The sequence below is a fragment of the Chenopodium quinoa genome, unplaced genomic scaffold (assembly GCF_001683475.1).
Source record: "Chenopodium quinoa cultivar QQ74 unplaced genomic scaffold, ASM168347v1, whole genome shotgun sequence".
Lineage (NCBI taxonomy): Eukaryota > Viridiplantae > Streptophyta > Magnoliopsida > Caryophyllales > Amaranthaceae > Chenopodium > Chenopodium quinoa.
In genome coordinates, this window is record NW_018743292.1 from 1,727,678 (window position 1) to 1,755,531 (window position 27,854).

At 33.6% G+C, this 27,854-nt stretch overlaps 3 protein-coding genes across 6 annotated transcripts; 1 reads left to right on the forward strand and 2 right to left on the reverse strand.

The window, feature by feature from the left end:
- The first annotated feature begins 807 nt into the window (after positions 1-807).
- Positions 808-10,778, forward strand: LOC110736261 (lysine histidine transporter 2-like). Of its 4 annotated transcripts, none has more exons than XM_021916434.1 (9): positions 808-1,037; positions 1,176-1,265; positions 8,139-8,299; positions 8,577-8,969; positions 9,074-9,467; positions 9,666-9,771; positions 9,922-10,013; positions 10,118-10,186; positions 10,334-10,778. In XM_021916434.1, exons 2-9 carry the CDS (start codon positions 1,224-1,226, stop codon positions 10,430-10,432), a joined length of 1,356 nt encoding a protein of 451 aa, XP_021772126.1. In that variant the 5' UTR covers positions 808-1,037; positions 1,176-1,223; the 3' UTR covers positions 10,433-10,778. The 4 variants fall into 4 exon arrangements, with proteins under 4 accessions (XP_021772126.1, XP_021772127.1, XP_021772128.1 ...); XM_021916435.1 differs by having other exon boundaries at positions 1,216-1,265; XM_021916436.1 differs by lacking the exons at positions 808-1,037; positions 1,176-1,265 and adding an exon at positions 3,779-4,240.
- Positions 10,779-10,946: 168 nt separating this feature from the next.
- Positions 10,947-21,203, reverse strand: LOC110736260. Its single transcript, XM_021916431.1, has 11 exons — positions 18,279-21,203; positions 17,845-18,084; positions 17,531-17,657; positions 16,365-16,517; positions 16,031-16,275; positions 15,868-15,937; positions 14,582-14,788; positions 13,582-13,814; positions 13,407-13,485; positions 13,184-13,321; positions 10,947-11,610 (listed from the first exon to the last, which is right to left on the reverse strand). The coding sequence occupies exons 1-11, from the start codon at positions 20,690-20,692 to the stop codon at positions 11,410-11,412; spliced, it is 4,107 nt and encodes a 1,368-aa protein (XP_021772123.1). The 5' UTR covers positions 20,693-21,203; the 3' UTR covers positions 10,947-11,409.
- Positions 21,204-23,620: 2,417 nt separating this feature from the next.
- Positions 23,621-27,728, reverse strand: LOC110736262. The gene is made up of 13 exons (XM_021916437.1): positions 26,869-27,728; positions 26,633-26,724; positions 26,019-26,101; positions 25,710-25,836; positions 25,413-25,476; positions 25,232-25,329; positions 25,053-25,137; positions 24,743-24,866; positions 24,548-24,649; positions 24,325-24,389; positions 24,094-24,175; positions 23,858-23,937; positions 23,621-23,758 (listed from the first exon to the last, which is right to left on the reverse strand). Exons 1-13 carry the CDS (start codon positions 27,084-27,086, stop codon positions 23,662-23,664), a joined length of 1,317 nt encoding a protein of 438 aa, XP_021772129.1. The 5' UTR covers positions 27,087-27,728; the 3' UTR covers positions 23,621-23,661.
- Positions 27,729-27,854: the final 126 nt, after the last annotated feature.

A 27,854-nucleotide genomic window follows, 5' to 3' on the forward strand; every position in this document is an offset into this window, starting at 1 on the left:
GATGAGTTGGCAATATATTATTGGGCCATGCAAAGTTTGTCAGCTTATTGCCCCCACATGCATAGTCTTAAGATGGGTTTTCATCTGTCAAATCGCATGCAAGACTCATGATAGTCTTTTATGACATTATTGCCAAAGTCTTGCATGAGACTGTTCTTGAGACTCCGCTTCAGACTTGCGATAAAGTCACCCTAAGACTAGTAAATGTTGCAATTAGTATAGGACTATAGACTAGTTCAAAAGTAGGTTCATGTCCTATTGTGGTAATAATAAGGTAATATTAAAGTGTGACATGGATTGAAAAATAAGATGAGTGTACAAATAATACTACAGAGTAATTAATTTTCATAATAAGCCAACAAGCAACAAATTTTGAATCGTACTTAATCTTAACTGACTTCAAAACAAAAACTCCGTAGCGCATAACAAATACTCGTATGTCACAATCCAAACACGACTCACATATAGGATATAGCCTATGTAGGATCCAAAACACTGCCACATATATAACTTTTAGTACTATATAATGAAAGAATAATTTTTAAATATTTCTTGATATTCAGAAAGTCATTTCAAACAATTCAATAACCTAACAATATAGATATTTTTTAGGGTCTACCAATAGTGGAATATTTAGCGTTGGGCATAAGCTTAAAAAGGTTATCATGTGAAGAGCCATGATAGGTACAAAACACCTTAAAACTCTAATCATCTGCTTAAACTTTTAGAGTAAAACAAATCTTCTCACAAAAATATAAAAATACATAGAGTATAACATTAAACGCGGGTGTATAGTAGACACATAAATCGATAATTGACATCTTAACAAGAGTGTGGAATTCATATAATAAAGTTATAATAACGAAATAGACAGAAAAAAAAGAGCTGGGAAGTTCGTAGAATTTTCGTAGGTAGAGCAAGCCAAGAGATCGAAGTCAAATAGTCAAAGGGTTGATACGTCAATCTTCTTTCTCTCTCCGTTTACTTCAACTTGCATTGATCTTTCACACACACCATTCTTTGCCCATATAATTAAGGTACCATTTTATCACATTTATACATTAATTAAAACTATATAGTATATACTTTATATTGTATATTGCTAATTAGAAGTATAAGGTATCAAAAGAAGATCAATTATCTTGAGATTGAGTTTGTTAATCTTTGATTCCAAGTTTTAAACTCGGGTTTTGGGCAATTTGTATATTAATCAAGGTGTTGATATGGTTACTCAAGTAACTCAAGCTTCTCCTCAGAATAGCGCAGTAAGTTTTCTCTGCTTTATGTTTGATCATGTTTTTATTATTGGATTAAATCTTTTGTACTCTGTTTTATTTGGTATTTGTACATCTATTATATAAATGTAATTTGTAATATGATGTATGAACTTGATTGTTCCGTTGTTTACAATGGACATTCAATTGCAATGGTATACGGAGTAATTTTTAGCCAAGGATTGGTTGCTTGGATTAGTTAAGCTATTAAATGGCATCAATTAGGTACGTCACCAAGAATGTGACACCATATAATTCAAGAAAGTACTTGAAAAAATTAAAAAAAATCCGTGCGACACGCGTACACAAAACAAAGGGAGTAATATGATTTAAATTTTGTGTTTATATCTTCGATTGCTCTTAAATTAGGCTGAGAATTCTTCCTAGTGAGTTCATCATGAACATGTTTTATGTTCAATTTTATTGATGTTATTTAGAAAATTTAAATATGAACGAAGTATATGACAGCTATCTCGTATTTAATTTTGAAAATTTAGAATTCAATATTATATATACTACTATTAAATTTATATATGAACGAAGTGCATGCATGACAGCTTCCTTGTATCTATGAGACTATGAGAATGGAAATTGAGTTTTTGGTTTCACTATTCATCTATTCGACCATAGTATTAAAGAAGGAATAAACGTCAAATTAACAATGTACTATATATATTGTATATGAGATGTACATGAACATAACAATATTAATAATTTACAATATTCCTCTTAAACAGTATAGTAATTTATAATCGATTAATTAGAATTAATTCTTGTGCTGTATAAGTTAATCACTATAATTCATGTAAGTTAATCTCCCAAGATAATATATTAGTATTATTTTAAATCCTTAAGTTAAGCCGTTAGTTGACAGTTGACCCTTAAAATATGAGAATAACAACTTCTCACCATGTGACATTTTTTTGCTAAGTTCTGTATTGGACAGCCTTTAATTTTTTTAATAATTCATGTAATCATGTGTTTACATATATTTTTAGGACTAGTTTGTACGGATGTGCTCACAAGTTAACAGAATACAAATTTGATTGTTTGATAATTTTGTGTTGATCACTTGAATTGCATAATATTGTGGTACATAACTAACATAAGTGATTGTTATACTATGACGCATGCAAATTAAATAAAAATTCCAATCACCCTTATAAAAGGATCGTCTAACTTGTCTTTTTGTGTATGTATGCATACCCTTTCCTTTGTGGATGATGACATATTAGGCCGTTTATAATAGTATTTATTAATCCTATGTTTCGAATATCACCTTTTAATAAATAAATTATTCAAATTATTTTGTTGACATTTACCCATACAAAAAATCACGGGATAGGAAGTTGAGCATTTTAGGGAGCAAGGGAGAATAAGTTATATAAGTTAGAAGGTATGTAGAAATAATAGGTTTGAAGTTTTCATGTCAAATGTATGAGATTATTAAAGCCTTACACTTGTCTTTATAGTTAAAACTGAAATTAGAGTGAAGTAAATATTTAAATAATCTGGTGTTTATGTAATTTTAATAACAAAAGGAAACAGGTGCCACAAGTTTTTCGCCCACCAAAATAAGAGGCTAGATAAACTCGATCTGTCAACTCTTAAGTGTTGAATAGTGGTAAAAAAAACAATAAAAGAAAAAAGGAAAAATGTTATTTAACAAATATCAAGCAATATTTTACGCAAAGTCATGTTATTAACAAAGATTAAGCAATAGAAACAATCTTTTCCTGTGTAATTATGATGCAAATTGCAAAGTGATAATACTTTTATCAAATTTGCCAATATAAAAATTAGTGAATTATTAAAATTGCACTGAATTATTCTAGCTGTGTTCCAAAGAAAAACAATATACGATATACCCCGTAATGTCATTTATGTAGGTGCAACCATCACAATAAATAGTACTCTTTATGAAGTATCACGTACTTATGAATCTTAGTTGGTTCAAAAATGCATAGTTTTATGTGTAAGCTAAGGCTGGTCTATTAGCCATATTAACTAAATATTATACATCAAAGGTAAAGACATAAATTTTATCTTTAAATTGTTATTAGTTACCTTGATATAATTTAAAAGTTACCCTATTTTATCATATTAAGGTATTTTATTTATAAAAAAACTGACACGATAAAAGACACTCTTACATCATTACAGTAATCATATTATTCATTATAAAAGGTATACCTAAAAGATTACTTTTCAATTAATAATAATAATAATAATAATAATAATAATAATAATACGGAGTATTAGATTATATTTATCCAATTATCCCAAATAAGGTTAAAAGTTATATAATTATAAAAATAAAATTAATTTACAATACAATTTTTAATACATTGAGTGCAACCAAAAGTTTTTGAAAAAAAATACGAATACTCATGTTTAGCTCCTTAACCAATACTTCTATTTTTTGCTCCGTAAAAGCTACTATTTCCCACCAAAAAAAATTAATACTTCTTTTTTTATTTTAATTTTTTTTTTGAGGAAAAAAAAAATTAATACTTCTATTTTGAAATATTTTTAATTATTTTTACAAAATTGATACGTCAAAAACTCAAATTCTTGTTACACCCTCTTATCCTTTTAATAAAATCCATATACATGCATCATAAAATATAAATAAATAAATAAATAAATAAATCATGATTCTAGATTCAATTCACTCGTTTTATTGCTATGTAAAGCAGTAAATTTCCACAACTCATTGACAGTAAGAGAGAGATTAAAACTTTACCAAAAGAGGAGATTTGGTGATTACAAGTTTACAACTCATATATTTATATGCAAAGTGTGTAACGCATTATCCCTTCAAAAAAAAAAAAAAAAAAAAAGGTGTGTAACGCATTACTTTTATTTTGCGCACAATTTCAGTAGGAGATTCAATTCCCAGAATTTTAATCTCCTTCTGTTAATTTCCTAGCCAAATGGATACTCGACCTCCTTCAAAATTCGCAGTATGATTTCTTTTCTCTTTAATTGTTTATGATTTCTTTTATTGCAATTTATATGGTTCATATAATATACTTAGTTTATTGTTTTAATTTGAATGTATTCATATATGATCATTATATCTAGCTTTAAGAATTTTTTCGATCTGTTGTTTTTTTCTTGATTTCATATAAGTTAAAGCGTGTGACAAAATTTTAAATGTGAACTAATAATATTTAGAGACAAATGGAGTAACGAATTAACCTAATTCTTATTTGTTTAATGGTACCTTGTCATGTTTATTTGAATATTTTGTTTTTTATGATTAAAAAATTGATATAGGTATTGACAAAATAGTTGAATTATAATTGTATTTTGCACAATCTTTGATAAACCTTGATTTATTTTTAATTATTTTTTTCTTTCCAACCCCTTGTAATTTGATCTCCAAGAGCATCTTAGGTGGTATTTTAAACCCTTAAATTATATGATCAAGAATTCCGGATCACAACTTCTCACCATGTGACAATGTGACATACATTATTTGTCTTCTAATGAAATTTGAATTTAATTTATCCAAGCATAATTTACAGGATAGGATGATGGTATTGATTTAATTAATTGTTCTTTTTAGGGAAGTTTTTGAAGATTTCTTCATTATTTATTTTTTTATTTTTTTTATTTTTTTTTGAAACACCAGTTTTGAAGATATTAATGTACATATAATACTTAAAGTAAATATGTTTAACCATGAACCTGGTCAAACTCTTTGTTCAAGTACATCTAAATAGTATATTTATTCCTGATACTTTAGTTCACATCCTATCATATCATATATATATATCACTAATAAATAAAGCCGGTCTCGCAGCCAGGCCACGAGACAGCGACACTTGGCATTTCAATTTTTCGTCAAGTGTTGCGCCACGTAGGCGACAAATAGGTATTATTGTGACACATATGATGCAAAGTAAGCGATTTTTGGATAGATTTTTTAAGATAAAAATGTTGTATAGAGTTTTATTATCAATATACTTCTAATATTTCAATATAATTAATCGTAACATTTAATAAATATCATATAACTCGGTTTTATTTTCATCATAAAATAAATAATAGAGAATCAACAAATATAAGTTTTAATTAACCAGTAAAAATAATTTTGATTTGGTAAAAATACTTTCAGTTCAGTAAAAATAATTTAAGTTCAATAACAATAATTTCAAGTTAATAATAACATAAATATTTATTTACAAACAAAATTACAAAAGGTACACTATTCTATAAACGTATGTCTAAATAGGGATTACATGACCGCATTAATAAATATTCAAGGCAAAAAGTTTATCCTAAAATTTTATCAACAATCCGAGCATCGTTCAGGCACAAAACTAGTAACCTGAGAACCCTACCCAAAATACATTGAGAGAAACCCAAACCCTACTTAAATCGAACCCAAACAACGTGAAGCCTGATTTGACTCATTTATCACATTTGTATCAAGATTAAATTTACACTTTTAATAGCATTGTTTGAAATCAGCCAGAAATTCTACAATTATACCGAGTATTATGTTGGTGATGTGATCATGTAAAAAGAACTTTACCTTTACCTTTACCTTGCATCCGTACCCATTATTCCTGCCGTTCTCTATCTATTATATGCTTTTATATATGGACTTTTAAATGTAAAATATTAGTTTATATACGCAAGAAAAGGGTATACATGGCGTGACGTGATGGCCATTTATATTCAACCATAGTCCATAGCTAGTTCTTTAGGAAAATCTTGCTTGTTTAGAATATTTATTAATATGATAATGACTGACATAGTTGAACTTTTGTCCTTAAAACTTATAACTCGGCTTTCAAATCATTTGAATTAAGAAAAATGACATAATAAATTAATAGTTAAATTGAACAATTATATATATGTATATATATATAAAAAGGGAGTGAGAAAATTCAAAAGTTATTGTATGTAGGAGTAGTTCATGGTAGGAATGTAATGTGAAGTTTAAGGGCGTGGACTTGACTTTTATCATAAAAAGTGATGTAATGATAGCAGCTTATCCCATTAGGAAGTCTACCAAATCAAAAGTTCATAATCTGGCAGTTTCCTACTTTTTTTGGGGTGTTTTTTTGGTTTGGTGTGAATTATTAACTCCAACCAAAAAAAAAAAAAAAAAAAAAAAAAAAATCTCCAACCTTTTTGGTCAATTTATTAAGTGGGTGATTCTACAATTGACAAATTGTACAAATATGGCTCCTTCTGTCCCCAGCACTTCGTATGGGCGTATTAATGTAAATATCTCTTTTTCCTATCTTTAGAATAGTAGATTATGTGAATCATTTGGGTTGTTGTTTTGGGTTATCATGTTTTCATTTCACATTGATGATAATCTTTAACGATAAAAATTAAGCATTCACGATAAAAATGTGGAATAAGTATAGGGAATTAGTAGTTGTGGGATAAGAATAAAAATGTTATTTTTCTTTGTTTGGTATAAGTTGGAAATCAGATTAGGATTACTATGAAAACTACTTGTATTTTTAATTTAATTACAATTACTTATCTTTCCTTGGTTAAAAATGTCTTTTCTCTCTCATTTTTATCCCCATCCCTTATACAGTTATGAGTCTTATGATGACAACTTCCCCTAGTTATCATTTTCGAGGGATAACCAAGTTTTTAGTTTGCTAACGACTTTTTTTTTTATGGTCAACCTTCAATTTACTTCAAAAGTCAAAACTACAAATCGAGCTGCTATAAACAAGCAAAATGTCACTTAAATTTAATTTCAATTCAAATCATCTATCAATTTCTCGTAAATGATTTAGACAGATTGAGGTAATTAGTCTTTACGGATTTAGGTTATTTGAAATGTTTTAACAAATTTGCTAGATATCTCTTAAATTTCAATAGTGGTAAAATTCTTATTTAATCTAGTAAAAGTTTTCCAATGATTTTTGAAAGAGCGAGGGTAAAATGGGAATTCTAAGTTATATCTCTCTTTACAATTACACTATAAACATAACTATTGATTCTAGATGGTGGGAGTCAGTCTACTGAAAGAGCGAGGGTAAAATGGTAATTCTTAATTATGTCTATTGCAAATTGTCTTAGTGGGGGTGCTGCTTAATTTAAAGTGATGTATCACACAATTAATAGTAGACATGCCCTTTCATGTGAGCAAGTTGTCACTTAAATTATTTTTCTATAATTTTGTCAAATTTCTAATTTTGCACTCCATGTGTTATGGACTTAAAATAAAGACTTTGACTCTTCAATTTATGCTAAGCTGTATTTATGCTGTCAATTTATAAATTTTCTTTTAAAATTTGGTGGAAAAAAAGTTGAATTCAAACCTTTTACTTCGTATATGTTTATTTATATCAATGAATTTTTACCAATTTTAAATGCTAGTGCTATTAATTAGCCCCGCGAACCCACCGTTTAGATAAATAAAGTTATAAAGATATTTTAATGATCAAATTCACGAGTATATAATTGTATAAATATAGGACTTAATTCATATAGTATGTTTCTTTTGTTGATTTTAGCTCAATTATAGTACCTTTTTTGACGTATGCTTTGTGACTACCTTTAATTTACCAGATTTGTTTCACATGACAATTCTAACATAATTGTGATATCTTCAATTCGATGATGATGAAAAGGACTCATTTTTCTAAATTTGCGAACTTTGAGTAATAATATCGATAAGATAATAACGTTATGAAGTATGTTCGATTTTAAGATTTTGTAAAATAGGTTCATAGTAAAGTTTGTGAACTGTTGAATTTGAATGACCAAGGAAATTTTCCTTGCATTATTTAGGATGTACGATATCATTTTGTTACGTTGTTTTACGTAAATTCTTAACATACTTCGTATTTATAATTTTGGTGTACGTTTTATCAGGATATTGAAGCAAAGTTAGCAAAACAAAAGGAAATCGATGATTGGCTTCCCATCACATCTGCAAGGAATGCGAAATGGTGGTACTCTGCCTTCCACAATGTCACTGCCATGGTTGGTGCCGGAGTCCTTAGTCTTCCATATGCCATGTCTAATCTAGGATGGTAAGCTTTCACAAAATTGCAACATATTCATTTGTAGTCAAGATATAATTAGCTTGTTGCTAGGGCACGCGCCTTATTTTTCAATTTTAGCAATTAAAATGGTCGAGTTGATTAACAGTTACGAAGTAACAGATTATGTAAATGTCTTACGAAGAAAAGTATGTTAAATTGCCTAAACATCGCCTATTCCAATATTGATGTTACCTTTTCTACACTATGGACAACGAAAGGGTGCATTTTTTATATCGATAGTTGATATATTTTTGGTGTGTTACAGGGGACCAGGAGTGGTAATTCTAGTACTATCATGGGTCATAACATTGTACACCCTATGGCAAATGGTGGAGATGCATGAGATGGTACCAGGGAAGCGATTTGACCGGTACCATGAGCTAGGACAATATGCCTTTGGGGAGAAGCTAGGCTTATGGATTGTGGTGCCTCAACAACTTATTGTTGAAGTTGGTGTTAACATTGTTTACATGGTTACCGGGGGTAAATCCCTTCAGAAGTTCCATGATATTGTATGTTCTACCAAGACCAATTGTGCACCTATGAAAACTACCTACTTTATCATGATCTTCTCCTCTGTTCACTTCGTCCTGTCTCACCTTCCTAACTTCAACTCCATCGCCGGTGTTTCATTGGCAGCTGCTGTTATGTCCCTTAGGTGCACACTTGAACGAGCAAGACATCTTGTAAGAGTTACATTAAATATATTCCAAGGCCTTAATTTTTAACTAGTAGGAATTTTTTTTCCATGTGATGTTGCAGCTATTCTACAATTGCATGGTCAGCATCACTAGGGAAAGGTGTACAGCCAGGCGTTACTTACGGGGCTAAGCACCATAGTGATGTAGGGAAGATGTTTGGCTTCTTCAACGCGCTAGGAGATGTGGCTTTTGCATATGCAGGACACAACGTTGTGCTCGAAATTCAAGCAACCATCCCTTCCACCCCAGAGAAGCCTTCCAAGGGACCCATGTGGAAGGGTGTTATCGTTGCCTACATCGTTGTTGCCATATGCTATTTCCCTGTTGCCCTAATTGGCTATTGGGTTTTTGGAAGCAATGTTAAAGATAACATCCTCCTTTCCCTTGAGAAACCGGGTTGGCTTATTGGTATGGCCAACCTGTTTGTGGTCGTCCACGTTATTGGAAGTTATCAGGTGCGTATCCTTTTTGAAAATTTGTACAAGCGTATATCATATGTACCAGCTGCGCACCCAAATAATTCATGGGTGCGCACAATATATCCTAGGAAATGAACTTGAAAATACTACTATATGATTACCATTTTGGTTTTCATATGAATTTCCAAGATTCATTCTAATCACGAGCTTTTATTGTTTTGTATCTCAATCTAGATATATGCCATGCCGGTTTTTGACATGATAGAGACTGTGCTAGTGAAGAAGTTGCATTTCAAGCCTACTTGGTACCTCAGGTTTATTAGTCGCAACTGTTACGTGGGTAAGTATCAATGTTCTTATTCTATACACTTTAGTGTTTGATATATCTCTTTACAATTACACTATAAACGTAACTATTGATTCCGGATGGTGGGAGTTAATCTACTGATCGAAATTTGATTAACCATTGATATTATTTCTACTTCCACAGCATTTACAATGTTTGTCGCGATTACATTCCCCTTCTTTGGAGGACTTCTTGGATTCTTTGGAGGATTTGCCTTCGCTCCAACTACTTACTTTGTAAGTCCATTTTACATATGAAGTACCTTAAATTTATCAACATTTTATCTCGAGTTCTAATTGTATTGCACATCTCAAATGTTCTAATTTCCGTCTATTTGCAGCTTCCTTGCATCATGTGGCTTGCTATTCACAAACCCAGGAAGTTTGGCCTTTCATGGTGCTGTAATTGGGTATGTCTTTCATTTCTATTAACAATTTTTTCTGAGGACAAAAATTTCAGCCCGAAACTTTGGGCTAAAATGAGTCTTTTTACTTGTTATATATTGAATTTAGTCTCATAATATTGGCCTAAAATGTTTCCTGCTCACACATTTCAGGCTTGCATTGTTCTTGGAGTTATGCTGATGGTGTTAGCACCTATCGGAGGGCTTAGACAGATCATATTAGACGCGAAAACCTACAAGTTCTACTCATAAGAAGTGTAGTGTCTTGAAATTTGTGGTTTGATGATTAGCATTGTAGTATTTCTTTTGATAATGGCAAAATGATGAATCCAGCTACATTGCTTGTTTAGTATAAGTTGGATTATACATTTTAACTAGGGTAAAGTCAGTTAGACACATTTTCGGAACCTGCTAGTTATCTATTTGTTTATAATTTTTCAAATTGTGTGCATATAGAATGAATTTCTGCTCTGAGTTTCCAATTAGTCACAGAGTATTTACAAATTATGTAAAAAGGGTTGTGTTTGCTGGTATATGCTTTCAGACAGTTTCTGAAATAAGGTTTAAATACACAGTTGCAGACATTTTGCCTTTCAAATCTTCAGATTTGTACTGAGACTTGCATTTATTGATATCAATCTTGCTGCCTTATGCTTTCCCTGAATGGTAAGAGTAACACTAGATGTCGAATGTCTTTTCAGTTCAGTTTCAGCTGCAGCGAGAGGACCGGTTTCAGAAACATATGCAAACACAAACACTAAAATAATTTAATTTCAATCAAAGCAAGTTTTTGTGCTATACAAGTTGCCTGTATTTACATATCTTCAACTTTAAAAACAAATTTCTTTCTCACATACAAATATCCCCTTCACACCCTCCAAGCCAAAAGAAAATGGAAAAAGATAAAGAATATTAATAATTTCTAAAAGTAAAAAATAATCTAGAAAAGATTTTTTTCCGTCGTCTATGTACTTGAGAACCAAAACACCTTTGGCTTAGGGTTAGTTGCCGAACTTCTGATGGAAAGTCCGCCTTAATCTCATTTTGCTTGTGTGTCGTTAGATAATCACAACAGTGCTGCACAATTGTGCTTTACAGGGTTTAGTTGAGGAAGTCTCTGTCATAGCTTCAGAGCATTAAATATAGTAATAACTGTGATTCATAGTGTGATTTATCTAGTCATTTCCTTCAATATAGTTCAAAGTGTGATTCAGCTGGCTGTCTTTCTGTTAATAAAATCTACCAGATCTTGTAGGTTCAAACCCCCGAGAATAAGGGTTGGCAGAAGATCTCCACATATCTCGCCATTGTCCTCCACTATTACCTCTTTCTGCAGTGTTAAAAGAAGTTTCAGTGTACATTCTTGAAGCATTGCTACTACTTTTCCTCCGGCCATTCCTTGTCTCCTCGTCAATGTCATATTGAAAACGCTGCAAATGAATACCAATAGTTTTAGTAAACAAAATGAGTTATTTAGGAAAGATCTTCGATCAATTCTAATAAGCTCAAATGTCATCTCTCAACTCCCCAGTGTAGTGACGTAGTGTATCATGTATGTTATGATAGGTTGCAAAGTGAAGGAGCAAGTCAAGCAACTCCTATACATTTGATATTCAACACAGTTATCCAGCAGTATCTCAACTATAAACTTTATGCAAAAGTTACTAAAACAAAAAACACAAATTAACCAAGGTGACTTCTCATCTGTTTTCAGAAATGGAAAATCTCTTGGCCGTGCAATTCAAAGAAAAATTCTTAATCTGTTCAGCTTCATAAGAAAACTTGATTTATTTAGAATGATTCTTTTTCAGTGCGATTCTTTTTCAATAGTAAAGATTAGATGCGAGGGGATTGGATTTAAGAGTTGCGAAAATCCAGTAACAATAGTCTGGTGGCTGCCACAGCAAATTAAACATTATGACAAATATCAGATTAGTCATGTAGAATAGTTATTTCATCAAATCTATTTCAATAACCCTCAATATTCATTTTGAAAAACAGAAACTCAATAACCTGAAAAAACTCAGGAGAGGACATTTCTTTAAAGTCCCACCAAGCACCCTCTGCCCCCTCAAAAAATAAAAAATAAAAAGAAACACACAGAATTTAGTGACAAGATGATCTTTTCTTTTAAACTATTATACTCCATTGTCTCAACCAAACAACTTTATCACCCAATCAATTTACATTTTTCTGTTAATAACAAACATCATTAATTTAAAAACGTTTACAATTCCAAGCAACATAATAAGTACTTCCTCCGTTTCATATCGTTCTTTCCACTTTGACCAATTTTGCCCCACAAAAAGATTTCAAGTGAGAAGAACAGTGTGAAACGGAGGGAGTATCTACTATAGTTTTTGGTTTTCAAGTTCTTTATATAATTGTGTGAAAACAATGTGTTTCCAAATTGCTTCATTTCCTATTTTCATCATATTATCTGTTATGTTTACCCCTTGGTGTATACTGTTTCATTAATTTTGCAGAGACTTGCTCACCTAAATACCATAAAATTTAAATTGTCAAAATTCAGGCTCCCAAGACTACCACCTAGACATTCAACAAATGATGTAGTATTCATGACATCTTATATATGGTAAAATAAGGCCTTGTTTAGTTCAACTTATTTTTACTTATTTCAGAAAAAATAAGTTCAGATCAGATCAGATCAGAAAAAATAAGTTCAGATCATAACATCGTTTTATGTGCGGTTTTTTATCGCTAAATATTCTTAATTTCGTGATGAAAAAAAATTGTGAAAATTACATATTAATAAACTACACATTATTATGAATCTAACAAGATCCCACTTGATATATTTTTTCTTTATAGATTATCGTACACTTAAGGTCAAAGTTTGGTCAAATCAAACAATCAGATCAGATCAGACCAAACTAGATCAGATCAGATCAGACCAGACCAGATCAGTAAAAATAAGGTGAACCAAACAAGGCCTAATATATGAATAAAAAGAGCATTATAGAAATAGGTTTTACACATCACCTTATCAGGGTCTGAAAGAACAGCATATGCCTCACCAATCATCTTGAATAGCTTATCAGCATCCTTGTAGACGCCCTCCGCTATTTCCTTCCAGAGACCATCATCTCCACTTTCAGCTCTTGCCAATGATTGACCAGCCTGTATTAGCAAAAGTCATGTCAATTGCAACTTTTGCAAGCATTAAAAAAAATGGCAAGTGAAACAGCAATGTGAAGGCTCAAACCTTATCAGGATGATGCCTCAGAGCAGCTTTACGATAAGCTTTCTTCAGATCTATTGCTGTAACAGATGGCTCTACTCCCCTGCCATCAGGATAAAGACCAAGACTTATGTTATTAAGTACCAAATTCCAATTTTCCAGAATCAGAAAATCAAACTGAGAGATTTATAACACTTACAAGATGAGGTAAAAATTTAAAGGTATCCCTCTCTTAGCCTGTTCCTCCATCTGATAGAGCCGTTGTCGAGCTTGTCTTAGATCAGCAACAGAGCCCAACGGCACATATGCTCCTGAAGAAGTGGACTTCTCCTCTGCCTGCTTGGTAAGAAGAGACACAAGTCTCTCAAGATCTTTTGCTGCCTGTTCATAGTCTCTAATCATCTCAAACAAGGTGGCTCTTCTGGATATTGCCTGCAACATAATTAAGATAGCACCCTAATTAGATACAGTGAATGACCAGAGTACATAGTACTAACTATCTGGATCACTTTCAACGGTTAGCTTAAATAAGTAGACAGGGATAAGAGTCAAAATGTAGGTAACTCCTTCCACAGACACTCAATCATACCTTTCCGATAACAAAATGCATACTATGACAGTAAAAGCCATGATGAGCCATCTAATAGGGAAATTTTCTGAATGAATTCCAGAGCATCAACCTACACCTCTACCTTTTCTACATATTAATTACAAAACCATTTCTAAAAATATTACTTCCCCTATTCACTAATAGTTGCACCATTAGGTCCAACTTCGAAAAATGTACCGTAAACTTTCATTAATATATAAGAAATAAATTGTCATGCTTGTTAGTTTACGTAAACTTTCATAAACTTGAAAATGATGTTAATTTACGTAATGTTAAAACAATATAAAACCCTGAAGCCAGTAAGTGTTATTGGGAGCTGATTGTCCATGCATTAAAAAAAAATGCACTGATCTGAAATTTTTATAACTTTTGATGTCAATCTGAAAGTTCCCATAAGGCCATAACCAATGTTACCAACTCAAAATGTGTTCCTCCAAAAGGCTAGGTAGAGTTATAAACTTTAGTGTTTCTTCGTTAGGAACCAGCTAAGTTGAAGTTGCAGTTTAACAGGGTTCAAGTATAACAAATCACATAAAAAAAAATGTAATATAAAAACAGATTTAGTAATGCGGATATAATTGGTCCGAACCTTCAAGTAATGTTCATCCAAAGCTATTGCCAAACTGCAGTCTGCAATTGCATCAGTGACCTGCCCCAATGCTTGGTAGGCTGCAGCACGATTGGCAAAACATACTGCACTGAAAGGTCGGGACTCAACGTTAAATGACAAAGCAGCAGTATAATGTTCAACAGCTTCTTTATGCTTTCCTGCCTGAAAGGCTCCATTTCCTGCGGACTGCAAACAGGAGCAAACGCCTTACACCACAGACACATGAAAAATGCAGGATAGTTTACGGCAGCAATTTGAACTCCACCAGCATACTTAAACATAGATGACAGGATATAATCAAAGTTCTTTTCCCTGGATTACAAATGGACTGTTACCATGCATGTGAAACATAGAACTCCCTCCATCCCTGTATCTCACCATGTCTCACTCTAACACTGATAAATGTCTTAAAAACAGACATGAAGGAGCAAGACTATGAGATGCCAAGATATTTGACACCAAAAGCTACAAGAATAGCCAAAAGAACGGTTTAAATAGGGAGTATGATTCATGCCGCTATGCTCATAACACAGCCATAGAAAGCCAGCTTGTTTCCAACAATAAACAAACAAGAGACAAGCAAGAACACAACAGAAAGGGGAGAGGAGTCAAATAACATAGGAAGATCAAACTCATAACTGTCAAAGTCATAAATTGCTGACAAATGCAAATGGAACCCAAAAAGGAAGTACAAGTTTGACTTGAAGACTATAGAAGCCAACATACAAAAACCAACTCCTATCTGCTGACATCAAAGCTTGCTAGTTGTTATTGTAACAGAATGATATGCTACCTTAACAGGGGACAGTGTCCCTATATAAAAGTTACTAAAACACTCTTCCCTAGGCATTTCAGAATGAATAGAAAACTCTTTCCAACTTTTGTGCATTCTTTCAAGACGTAAAAAACAGTATGCAGAGTAGTAACATTTCCAAAGCATGGAGCCATGGGGACCCAAGAATTCTTCCAGGATTTTTTGAAGCTGAATCAGCTCAAGTAGGATGGAAACTCTAAATAGTAGAGATCCTTGCTATTCGACTCCGAAACTAATGTAGAACAACCTATTTCAGTCTGAAAACAGCTAGACAAGGGTACAGGAGTGTTTGACAAAGTAGACTACAAATAGACGATTAACTGTTCTGCGGTTGACAACAAAGATCCTGAGGATATTTTAAATTGAACATGAAGAGCAACAGTAAGTATAAGCCACTACAGAAAAAGCAGGGGGAGGGGGGGGGGAAGAAAAAATAAAGGCAATGACGTACCTTATGATTTATCAGCTCATGTGCGGTGGAAAGTTGAGGTATAAATGATTCAATAGTCTCATTTCCAAACCTATAATATTTTATTAGCATTAAGAGTCATAATTTAAGAAAGTAATGCTTAACACAAAGATGTTAAAATAAATTACAATAGAGGATGCATTACTTGGCCACCATAGACCTCCAACACTCTTTCTTCTCCAGAAAATCAACAGCTTCTTCCAGCTTTCCTAGATAAAAGTTCGATTTGAATATGTAACAATATCGCCAAATCCGGAAAGAATAACTCTCCAAGAGCTCAGAAGCCTCCAAACATGGTGACTGTCCATCAGCACCCAATAAAGGAGAATTCTTTTCAGCAGTTTCCAAAGTCTGCCCGCACAGCTGTACCACCTCTTCATATCTTCGCAACTGCACATGAAAAAGTCTCTTATATAAAGCTGTCAAGATAACCATTGACTAGAAGGAAAAAAGAAAAGAGCATTGACAAAGCTACAAACCATAAATAGTGCTTCTGCTTTACTTTCAAGCAACTTCTCTGAGTATGGACTAATAATTAGAGCCTCAGAAATCACTCTTAAAGCAGTTTCCGCATCAGCAAGCGTCTTTTGTAACAAAAGTCGAGCAGCATGATCCATGAATTCAGATGCTTTCTGCAAGTCAACACATTTTGAGTCCATCTTATCATAGGTTTAAAAAATTTGCATTTTTTACACCCCTATGCTTCAGTGCATACTTAATCAATAATCATGACACAGTAAACACTCTTCCAAGTACACGTCAACATGTTTTTACTTTTTAGAATGGATTTTGGGAAATCTAATGCCCTTGTGACTAGAAGCATATGGTCTAAAAGTCTAGGTGATCAACTTGAAAACATAACTTTAATGAGTTTAAACAGCAAAATTATGGATCAATCCAAGACCATAAACCATCTACAAATAAACGCTAGAACATTTTATACACAAAGAAGGAAATAAAATAAAAAATTAGTGTCCCATACTTCCCCGTATGCTAGAAAATAAGGCCAAGCAAAAAACAAATCCTCCACATATATCCTAGCAAGTGATCACAGAGACACAGTATCATTAGCATAAATACAAACTACAAAGGAATACAACACCAACAAATACTTATTTCGGCAATACAAAAGCAAGTATAAATATTCACCCTCCACATCCCCAAGATCCCAACCCTAGAAAAAGTGAAAAGCTTATGTGTTTTTATATGCACAATATTCCCTTAGGAGCTACTTCTATCCCAGTAACTAAAGTCACAGAGGCAGACAGGGGCAAGGCGGTAGGCAAACATCACAATTCAAGGAGAGCAACAGTATTGTCCAACCTTAAAAAATTGATATATCATCTTTTTAGTATTAGTTAAACTCCCTCTAGTATTCCTCTAATCAAAATGCCTAAGGTCAATTTATTGATGATCAAGAAAATCCTGCCTACAATGCTGACATTGAAAGCATAAATTTCAACCCACATCCCCCCTTTTGTGCTCAGCTATATGTAACAAATAGAATTTTCCTTTTACATAAGAACTTTGTCATTATTCTGCTTGGAACAGAGGCATGGGAATTTTTATTTTATGTTTTTATTTGGAGGTGAAAAATAGCGGTATATGGCCAATTAAAAGAACACTGACAAGTTAACTAGGGTACCTGTGCCTTTTGTAGGCCATCTGAAGCTTCTAGAATAATTTTCCGCTCCACACAGATATCAGTCAATTGCAACAGTCTCTTGAAATGTAGTGATGCATTGCCAATTTCACCAAGAGCAAGGTAACAGCTAGATCAACAAAAGATACCAGATGAGGCGGATAAAGAGGCATAAAGGACCAACTATATTCCAAAATTAAATGTAACAGATCCCTTACACAAGTCACACTTCCTACCACAAAAAGCTAAAATTAACATAACAAACAAGCTTAAACTACAGGGAAAAGACATTAGGGCATATATTTTATGAGCATTACTTTGCAGCTCTGAGTTGAACTCTGAAGAAGCTGGGATCTATGTCAGCGGCAACCAGACAGTCTCGTAATGCTTCTCTCATTCTTCCACGAGACATACAAGCTGCAGCTCGATTACTGTAGCAAAGGACCAATGCCCGGAGGCAGTCCCTAGATGTCTCATGTTGAGGAATGCAGCTCAGCCCCTGGCTATAGTAAGCCTCTGCTTTCTCCAAATCTCCATTTGCATAAGCTTGGTTTCCCCTGAAAATCTTCGTCATAGTTAGCACTAAGCAATCTTCAATAACTCAAACTAAATGATAATCGAATTAGAAACTGAATAAATCACCCTAAAGGTGCCTGCCATGTTAGCATTTAGCAATATTCAACAACTAAAATAGAATGGTAAAGAAAACAAAATATTGCGAACAATCAAAATAGTCAAATATGAGAAGCACCTCAGGCGCCACTTCTCGCAAGCTTCTTGTGCTGCACGAGCTGGAGCTGTTGGAGATGATATAGTTTTCTTTGCATCCCCCACAATACTACCTCCCACAATACTACCTCCCACTGACATGTTTGTTGAAGAGGTAATCTTTTTACTTCCTTTTAAGGGAGCAGTTGGTACAGTATCACTTTTCACCACCTGTGAAGGAAGCACAGAAACTCTAGAAATGGGAGAAAACTGTGAATCAGATAATACAGCACTCCTAGCAGGAATATAGATATCTGGGCCAACTTTCATACGAATTTTCTTCTTATGTAACCGCATGGCAGTTGATGCTTGACCTTGGGCAGAAGAGGAAGCAGCAAAAGTGAAAGAAGATTCTCCACGGCTTGCAGAACTTTCAGTGGAGAAATATCGAGTTTGATCACAATTTTGTTCCACATTATTTGATTCAACTTCATTTTCACCATTTTCATCCAAATTTTCGGATGCAGACATAAAACTTTCACTTTCAGCTGCAGATACACAATCCACTGGAGAGCTTGCCATAGCTGCACATGTATATGTATTGCCAGTGCACTCTGAAACTTGCTCTTCTGCTTCACCCTGCTTCATATCATTGTTTTCATTAATGTCCATGTTTTCTATAGCTCTAATCAGATCCTCATCTGTCGCATCATTAGAAAGCTGTGCCTGTGATTCAAGTGATGCCCAGTTCTCAGGTGTCAATGAAGGCTCTTTACTTGATTGCTCATCATCCCTAGTTTCGCGATAAGGAGAAACATCCATTGGTGAATAAGACTCAGAAGGTTCATTTTGGAAGTTGTTCTCCTGTGATGTAAAATTATTCCCAAACGACATCAGGACTGATTTAGTTTCCTTTACTTTTGCCTTCCTCCCCTTGGATTTAGAATCTCTAACTAGTCCCTTGTTGCTGTATCCAGTTTGCACTTTCGAATCAGGTGTTCTAAATTCAACATAGGGAATCCTTGAACTTTCCTGGTTGTAACCAAAAGCGAAACCTTCCTTCTTCACAGTACCATCAGTACAAGGCACTTCAAATTCGTGCCTTGCCGGCTGAAAGTGTAGGCCGGCAGATGAGAGAGATGATGTTGATGATGCGGATGCATCACGAAATCCAGAGCCTTTATTCGAGTGGTATTCAGCTACTTGAGGACCAACTGAATGCTCTTTTTGTTCCTTGATTGGGTTTAGGAACTCCGTGGGATATAATATTTTACTATCTTCCCTGCTTATGCTTCCAAGTGGTTCAGTCCTTGGAAATGAACTGTCAGTTGCATTGGCATGATCACTAGATTCCTTTGTATCACCTAGAATTTTCAACTTCACCATCTCATCCAAAATCATCGTATCCACCTCTTCACCAGATTCAGTTCTACTAGCATCCACAGAGCCAAATGTCGAATTGTTCATGTTGCTATTCATTTCTTTCTTAGTACCACTATTTTTGTCAGGATCAGCTATGTTCAAGTTCTTAATCCTGTTAGGAAGTGCGCTCGCTATGCTAGGGTCATTAGAATCTTCCATTGTCCTATTGCCCCCAAACACAAATTTACTACTATCAGAATCACCAAAACCAAAATTATGGCTACCAATTTCACCAGTATCTTTGAGATTCAACCTCTCCAAGTCATTAGGAAGTTCAGATGCCAATGAAGTACCAATTGAACTACTCACATTATGAACACCATGACTTCCACCAACACCGGAACCTCTGGAGCTCCCGGTACCTAAACCTCCCAAGTTCAAATTATGTATCTTATCAGGAAGCTCAGATGCCAAATTGCTAGGATGCTGAACACCAATCGAGCTCGAACTTCCACTTTCATACACATTATTGCCACTTTGTCTACCAATATTTTGATTTTCAATTCTCAATTTCCTAATTTCATCAATCAGTGCATCCCCTACTTTCTCAACTTTACTTGTAACCTTCAAATTCAAATTTTTACTACTATTACTATTCATATATACTTCATCATCATCCTTACCCTCCAGCCTAGATGAAACCCCTGCTAGATTATCCGAAACGGGGCGAAACGGATTAAAACCCGGATCGATTTTCCGGGTTTCTGAGCTGCCCATTGACCTGGGATTCTGAGATTTCCTAGACTTCACCAATCTTGGCCTTGAAAGATTAGGAATTGAGCTAAATGGGGGCTTTTCAGAACCCAAATTCGAAGTTGACGGTGAACTAAACTCAAATTTCGCATTCATTTGACTAGAGTTCACAAACCCAGATTGCCCATATGGATTCATGTTGAATGATGAAGCAATTTGATCGTTTGAAACGAACCCAGAATACCCCAACAAAGAAATAGGCAAAGTACTAAAAATCTGACCTTTGTTAGAATTGGAAGTATCGAAAAATGATGCGTCGGAGTCTAGCAACACCGACGACATGTCAAGAAAGGCTTCATCAAATCAACAAGCCTGTGAATATCAATATTCATCCCCCTGTATCAAGATGCATGCTTTATGTTCGACGAAATGCCTCAAAGAGATGTCAACCGTTATTTATGCTTTGGTGTGAAGGAAATAATTAAGGAGAAAATCAGAAAAATAAAGGGTTCTTGTTTTTAGATTAGGGTGAGGCACGACATTTGTTTTTATGTTGTTTTAGGGTGTGAAGATTGATAACTACGTCTCTTGATCTGGGTCAGCAAAAGTGCAAACTTCATGTGATCACTTCTTTCCCTTTCTTTTCTTTTTTTTTCTCCTTTTCTTTTCGGTTCTCGATTGTCTCTTTTCTTTTGATTTTCAACTACTATTCCGATTATCAATTATAATCCTTACATCGATCATGTTCAGTAAAGAAAACAACTACTGCCACACAGTGGCTTATTACAACCTTACGAAGCTAACTTATTTCGGAACCATCCTCGCCCAAGCTACTCCACTCAAGTCCTCCAATAAAACGGCATTAAGATCCCGAGAGACCTCTTCAAAGAGAACTAATGCTTGATTCGCAATTACCCCATAGTTCGCGAGCCAATCCGCCGCACGATTGGACTCTCTGTAACAATGAGTTATAGCAATCTCCCAATCTCGAAGAGTAATGAAAGCTTTGTACCTGCGAATAAGATGAATATATTTAGAAACATGATGGTGCAAACATATTTACTTATGGAATATTAAGTTTGTAGAACTTGTAAATAAGCTATAATAGATGAATTAGAGAAGTTTGTTTTTCTCAAGTTTGAAGTGTTATCGTATTTAATATTTCTTTACAATCTATATAAGTAGATACCTTTTGATATTATACAATTGTATATCACGCTTTAGGCCTTTAGCGATTGTCAGTCTCATAACTTTATATTAAACTCATTTCGTTGGACCTTTATTTCTATCGTTGATGGAAACCATCCAATAATAGATTTACTATATATTCATGTTTTAAACACGATGTTGAAAGTCTTAACCTTCGCCCCTTCCAACTTCAGATGAAGTTAAATTTTAAATGTTGGAATCATGAGTCAATGTAGTGATCATTTTTGGATAGTTGAAGTACTAATGTATTTTGCCACATAAGGGGACATACAATTAATGTTTGGATAAGATGTTTATAAATCAAATCGTTTTATTATGGAGTAGAGCAACACTTTTTCACAGTGCAAGATTTTCTTCTTCTTTTATGACTTATGATTTGTGAGTACTAGCTTGTTTTACTCCTTTGTTTTTGGAAAGAAATTTGAAAAGACATGGATAGTTGTATGTGTCAAATACTATACAAAAGTAAATGTGTTAGGACAACTAACACCAATTATTAACCAACTGTGATGAAATCGAAAGGTGCCTATCTATCTAATTTGCATAAAATCATGTACGAGTACAAAATATTTTAAGTATGTACATCTTTCCATATTAAATTAGACTATTTGCCATATTTCATTTGCCTTTTAATTAAGCAAAAGTAGTCTTTAATAAAACTTTTTAGATGAAATAGTTAATCCACAACATCAATGCGTATTTGTATTTCACCAAATACAAATTTGAAGTTGATATGTTGAAAAAAAAAGGGGAATAAGAAGGTCGAGAGTGCATACACATGACATATAAGGTTCATTCAATGCCAATTTATTATGTTTGTATGAAGTATGAGTAAATTTTACCATCTCATCACCGTAATTTTAATTAACGTAACTATTTTATGTATATTGATAAGCCATTAAGGTAAAAAGTTTTCGAGATGAGACATATGGTTGTATAGATTTTTCTATAAACTTTCGTGAAGATGAATTTTCAAACAAATGAAAATAAGAGGAAAGCAAGGGGTCAATTGACCAAATTGGTAAAAAAAAATAAAAACCCTTCACGACAACTTGGTAAAAAAATATCACTATAGCATAAATTTGGTAAAAAAAAAGTTAACATTATGCTACAATTTGGTAAAATAAATAAATAAATAAACTCAGGCGACATTTAGACCAAAAAAATCTGTTTTTCCGACAAACTCTTCAAAAATCCTAATTACATTGTATTGTGTTTTTTTAAATTTATTTTTTTTTCATTTAAAATTTAAATTATTATATCTCCTTTTTATTTTGCTAAATTTTGAATTACATAAATTTATTTCCAACCCTTTTTAAAAAAAAAAAAAAATTGTTAATAATGGGTAGGAAAATTAAGTGAAAATAAGTATTTAAACCTTTTTTTTCTTAATTTTTTTTTATTAAGGCTTGGAAATTTAGGTGGAAAAATATTTTTGCTTAAAAAAAAAACCACAAAAACGATAGCAATCGCAAGTAGTTTGTTGGAAATTTTGTATTTTTAGACTTAATTGTTGCCTGAGATTATATTTTTACCAAATTATCGCTTGAGATTAGGTTTTTTTTACCAATTTGTCGCTAGAGCAATTTTTTTTACCAGTTTGTTGCTAGAAGTCTTTTTTTATTACCAATTTGGTCAATTGACCAAAAGCAAGGATATATGCTTCTTTTGAGAGGCTCTCCAATTTGCTGTTTATGGAGCAATATGATTGATTAGTAGGATTATTTGCAAATGTAGTTGTCAATCACCTATATAGTGCCATATGCAATGGGCCCATGTGAATTGACCTTTAGGACCTTTAGTTTAGCCATAACCTTTGGCCATCACTTGGCTTCTCCTTGTTTCAGCGGCCAAAGACTCTTTCTATTTGGATAATTATACTAGTTTTGTCAAATATTAATGTAATTGTCCGTTGTCATTTGCCAAAGCAATCAATTACTAATAGATGATTTTATATAATTGGCAATGAAAGTTTAAGTTCAAAATCTAAGCTAAGGTGTTCATTCCATTTAAACACCTTTTCCGTACCAATTTAAAGAAAAAAATAAGACGGAGAAAGTATTTATGGCAGCGGCACTTTATTCTTGTATTAATCGCTCAAATCAGTCATTACAGTTCAGTTCAACAGTCCTCGAACGTAAATGCCTAAGCCAGGGTTTGTTGGGTACTTGGGTTTGTCTCTCCACCATGCAAGGAGGCCTGTTGAATGAATCATGCAAAAGAACATCATGAAATCTGCCTAAGATCAAGGACCAAAGTCAAGCAACTAAATTAAAGTCAGTTCATTAAAATCTGTACTTGTTCATCATAAAATTGATTGTTCCTTGGGCAGCGCGCTCCAATAAAACATTCCTTGCCTCTACTGCAATTCCTTCAGGCTATATACAGAACATTTTTGTTTAATAGCAGCAAGTTTAATGGGAAAAATCAGGAGGGAGGAGAAAGGGGCTCCCAACAAACCCCGAAAGAAGGCATGAAAAATGTACGATGAAAGTCTTCAAGTCCATGACAATAAAGGATTCTTAAGCATGTACCTCTTCTGGAAACCATACGCCAGGCTGCGTATTACCCTCTAACACTGCTAGGACAAATGCAGCAACAGATTTTCCAACCGACCTGTGAACAATTAAGTACATACAGCCTTAAACATGATCAAGCTTCACATTTGTAATCTATATTACAATATGTTTAAGTATTAGGACTATCTATAAGTCTTTTTTGACAAGAAGAGAAGAGACTATCTATAAGCCTGATATGATGCTTACACTGACAAGCTCTCATGAGTAAATACGCCGACTGTACTGTGCCCTTTCGAACATTCCAAATCAACCTGTCAGATAGAAAGAATGACAAAAATCATTTGTAAACAACCACTTACTGATTATTGATACAAAGGGACTGCAACAGATTTATCAAAGCATTGCTTCAGTTGTACTATCTTTACTCCAGGAGAATTATTAGAAGAATTATCGGTTTATAGCACCTTACCCTCATTGAGATATGCTCCCCTACAACACCATCAACTGCACGAACTGTAGGGTTACACAACTCAACCAATTTCTCAATCTTTGTTCTGTCCCTTAGATAATCCTGCATAATCCAGTGACACAAGCTCATGGCTATGTATCGAATAATACAAAGTATGACTTCCGGGTTAACCAATTGCAGCAACCTAAATTATACCGGTGGTAGAAGATCTGTCATTATGGACATTCCCCAGTACCAAAAGAAGGGTGCAGTCCCTAATCTAGCACAGACAGTCGGTACCCCCAGCACTTCATGAGCACTTCTTACTTCTGGCAGATGTCTGGAGAAAAATCACTATTCCTTGTCAAATTGAGTAACATCTTCTAGTGAAAAGTAATTGATGCTATACATTAGGATCATGGATTACAACGAACATAAAAGGAACATATTAAGATGGCGAATAGCAGTTGATTGAAAGGTATAATTCTTGACAGAAATCAGAAGTGAACAAAAATATTAAACTTACAGCAAATAAACATCCCTCTTGTTGATCCCTTTTCCAAAATCAACATTAAGCACCCCACTATAAGGCTTTAGTTTGACCTTTTCACCTGGTTTTACAACAAGACTTCATAGGATGAAACCGTTGAAGAATGCTAGTAACCAAGTATAACAAAATAGGGTAATAAAATAGGAACAAGTAACCTTTGTTGTAGGCAATAACCTCTTCTCCGAGAAGTAAAAAGCTTGTCGACAACACTGTTGGACCAGCACCTCCAGCACCTGCTGTGTAGTAAGAGAATCTGAGCAGCACAAACTTTGAAGGGTGATCACAGGTTAATAAAAACAAAACAACTAACGAAACTTTAAGAACAGAAATGGTCACCTGAGCTTTTCAGGTTCACCCCTGCCTTCATCTCTTGCAGCACGAACAAGTTCTGCAGCCATCACTGTCATCATAATTCCAATGGAACGAAAATTAAATAAGGCCAGAATGGCAACAATTAAACAAAATATATATACTACGAAGCAGACTGTTTGGCATGCTTAGAATTTTCATATCCCAAGCATATATATACATAACAAAAATTTCCCAGCAGCACAGCATGAACTCGACTCTAGGATGTCATAATCAGTATCATGTCAACACGAAGAAAATGGAAAGGATAATGAGAAAAAATACCATTGCTAACTCCAGGGCAAATCCCAGCAGTTGTGATAGCTGGAACATTAGCAACAATTGCATCTTCACAAAACGATTTGGCACGAGATGCATAATTTGTATCATCACAAACATCAATATATGCTGTCTGTATATAAGAAGATCACAAAAGTATGAGTTAAGAAAACACACATAATGTCCCAAAAGCGAAAACTAGTATTGACTCTTAAACACAATAATGTACATACATACATACATAATAAAAATCACAAGCAATCATCCATCAACAAAATCATCTAAGTACGCGCTTAGATAATGACTTTATCTCACCTTGGTACGAATAGCAGCTTCGAGTACTGAGCATTTTTCTGTCTGCTGGAAAGGCCCTGCAGTGTGAACTACAAGATCTACATCTGAAAACAAATACTGTAACAGTTAATAATGTTCATATTAAGTATGTGTCATGTACCTTATGTACCTTATATTTAACTTTCCTATCAAATAATTAAGAATCGTAATTCTTATTTGTACACTTAATTCTAAGAAATACATATCATATGATCAAATCAAAAGCAAGATATTAGATCAGATCATATTAGAAGGGAAAAAAAAAAAAAAAAAGTTCAGATCAAAAAAATAAAAAAGTTCAAATCAAGTTTCCAAGTATAAAGACCATATCAGATTAAAATATATAAGTCTGGACCATACAAGTTCGGACCATACCATACATTAGATAAAAAAAATAAGTTTAGATCGGAGAATAAAGGTGAACTGTTGCAACTTTTGGAGTTCATGCATCAGTTTACTATAGTGGACTCATATACTTGGCTAAGGTTGAATTACATTAATAATGCAAAATATTTTTTTGTTTACCACATTTCTTCCATTCTAAAAACTAACATTTCATTTTCAAAGAAGTGTCAAAAAAATAATTAAATAATCACCTTGTAAAGCATCCTCTAATATTTCTGCATGATTTATATCAACCTCAACATACTCCACCCCAAGATTTCTCACCATTGCTGCTCCTTTCTCCCTTCACAATCAAATCAAACATTCTAAATCAATTTTAAAATAAATGCATCATTTGACCTTTTGCGATAAATGTTCTCATATCTCACCTTAACTTAATTTTTTATAATATAAAAAAAATAATAAATAAAAAAAAAAAAACAAATACCGATTTCGACCACCAACAACAATACGAAGTTCAGGAGATAGCTTAGAAAGAGCAAGGGCGGTAGAACCACCAACAATACCAGTACCACCCAAAACCAACACCCTAGAATTCCGAACTTTATCACTACCAGTACATTCTCTCTCCTTAACAGAGCTCGCAACCACCGTTAATGGCGGCATTGAGGTTTTTAAGTTAAGGAGTAAAGGATATCCCGCCATGATTTTTCTCTCCTCTCAAGAATAGAAAATGATAGACCATGTATTCATGTATTATGTACTCTATACATTTGTTTAAATATATGGTTCCAATCATTTGGGCAAAATTAACGTAACATGGTACAGCCCGTCTTGTGTGTGGCTGACCACACCGTGTGGCCACTTATAAAAAAATAAAGTAAAATCTTATATTATTGACCAAGTAACCTCTGTAATACTAACCGAGTAATATCTCTAACACTGACCAAATAATCCCTGTAGTACTAACTGAGTAACCCTGTAACACTAACCGAGTAACCCTATAACAATGACGAAGTAACCCCTTTAACACTAACAAAATAACTCCTATAATAACTAGCCACACCGTATAACCAACTACATATAAAAATTTGTGGACATGGTAATATATTATTCTACTCGTATAATTGGATGCATGTGTGAAATGTGATGGACATACTTTCAGTGATTTAAATTTCCAAAATTGTACGTTGGATCTAATGGCTCAACCTTTACTGCCGTACCAAATTTTGTTATGTGTCCATGCACAGTAATAATCATTTGCCTGGTGCTAATAATTTTTGCACTGACGGATAGCATAGGTGGTTAGAATTCGATTTTCATCACCTATCCTAGTGACTTTCTAAATACCCAAAAAAAAAAAAAAAAAAAAATTACATTCCATTTGCGTGTTGCTCATATTGTTAAATTATTTATTTACAGAAATGTCTCTATATATACTTTGTAAACGTTTTATTGTTTATCGATGAAGAT

Excerpts from the sequence above, each read along its gene's own strand:
- LOC110736261 (XM_021916433.1), top strand. The coding sequence starts at position 6,272 with ATGATAGCAGCTTATCCCATTAGGAAGTCTACCAAATCAAAAGTTCAT. Across the intron at positions 9,772-9,921 it reads TAGTCGCAACTGTTACGTGG|CATTTACAATGTTTGTCGCG; the intron begins GTAAGTATCAAT and ends CTACTTCCACAG. Across the intron at positions 10,014-10,117 it reads TCGCTCCAACTACTTACTTT|CTTCCTTGCATCATGTGGCT; the intron begins GTAAGTCCATTT and ends GTCTATTTGCAG.
- LOC110736260 (XM_021916431.1), bottom strand. The coding sequence starts at position 20,692 with ATGTCGTCGGTGTTGCTAGACTCCGACGCATCATTTTTCGATACTTCC. Across the intron at positions 17,658-17,844 it reads GTTCAACTCAGAGCTGCAAA|CTGTTACCTTGCTCTTGGTG; the intron begins GTAATGCTCATA and ends TTGTTGATCTAG. Across the intron at positions 15,938-16,030 it reads TGGAGGTCTATGGTGGCCAA|GTTTGGAAATGAGACTATTG; the intron begins GTAATGCATCCT and ends AAAATATTATAG.
- LOC110736262 (XM_021916437.1), bottom strand. The coding sequence starts at position 27,086 with ATGGCGGGATATCCTTTACTCCTTAACTTAAAAACCTCAATGCCGCCA. Across the intron at positions 24,867-25,052 it reads AAGAGGGATGTTTATTTGCT|ACATCTGCCAGAAGTAAGAA; the intron begins GTAAGTTTAATA and ends ATTTTTCTCCAG. Across the intron at positions 23,938-24,093 it reads GCGTATGGTTTCCAGAAGAG|CCTGAAGGAATTGCAGTAGA; the intron begins GTACATGCTTAA and ends TTCTGTATATAG.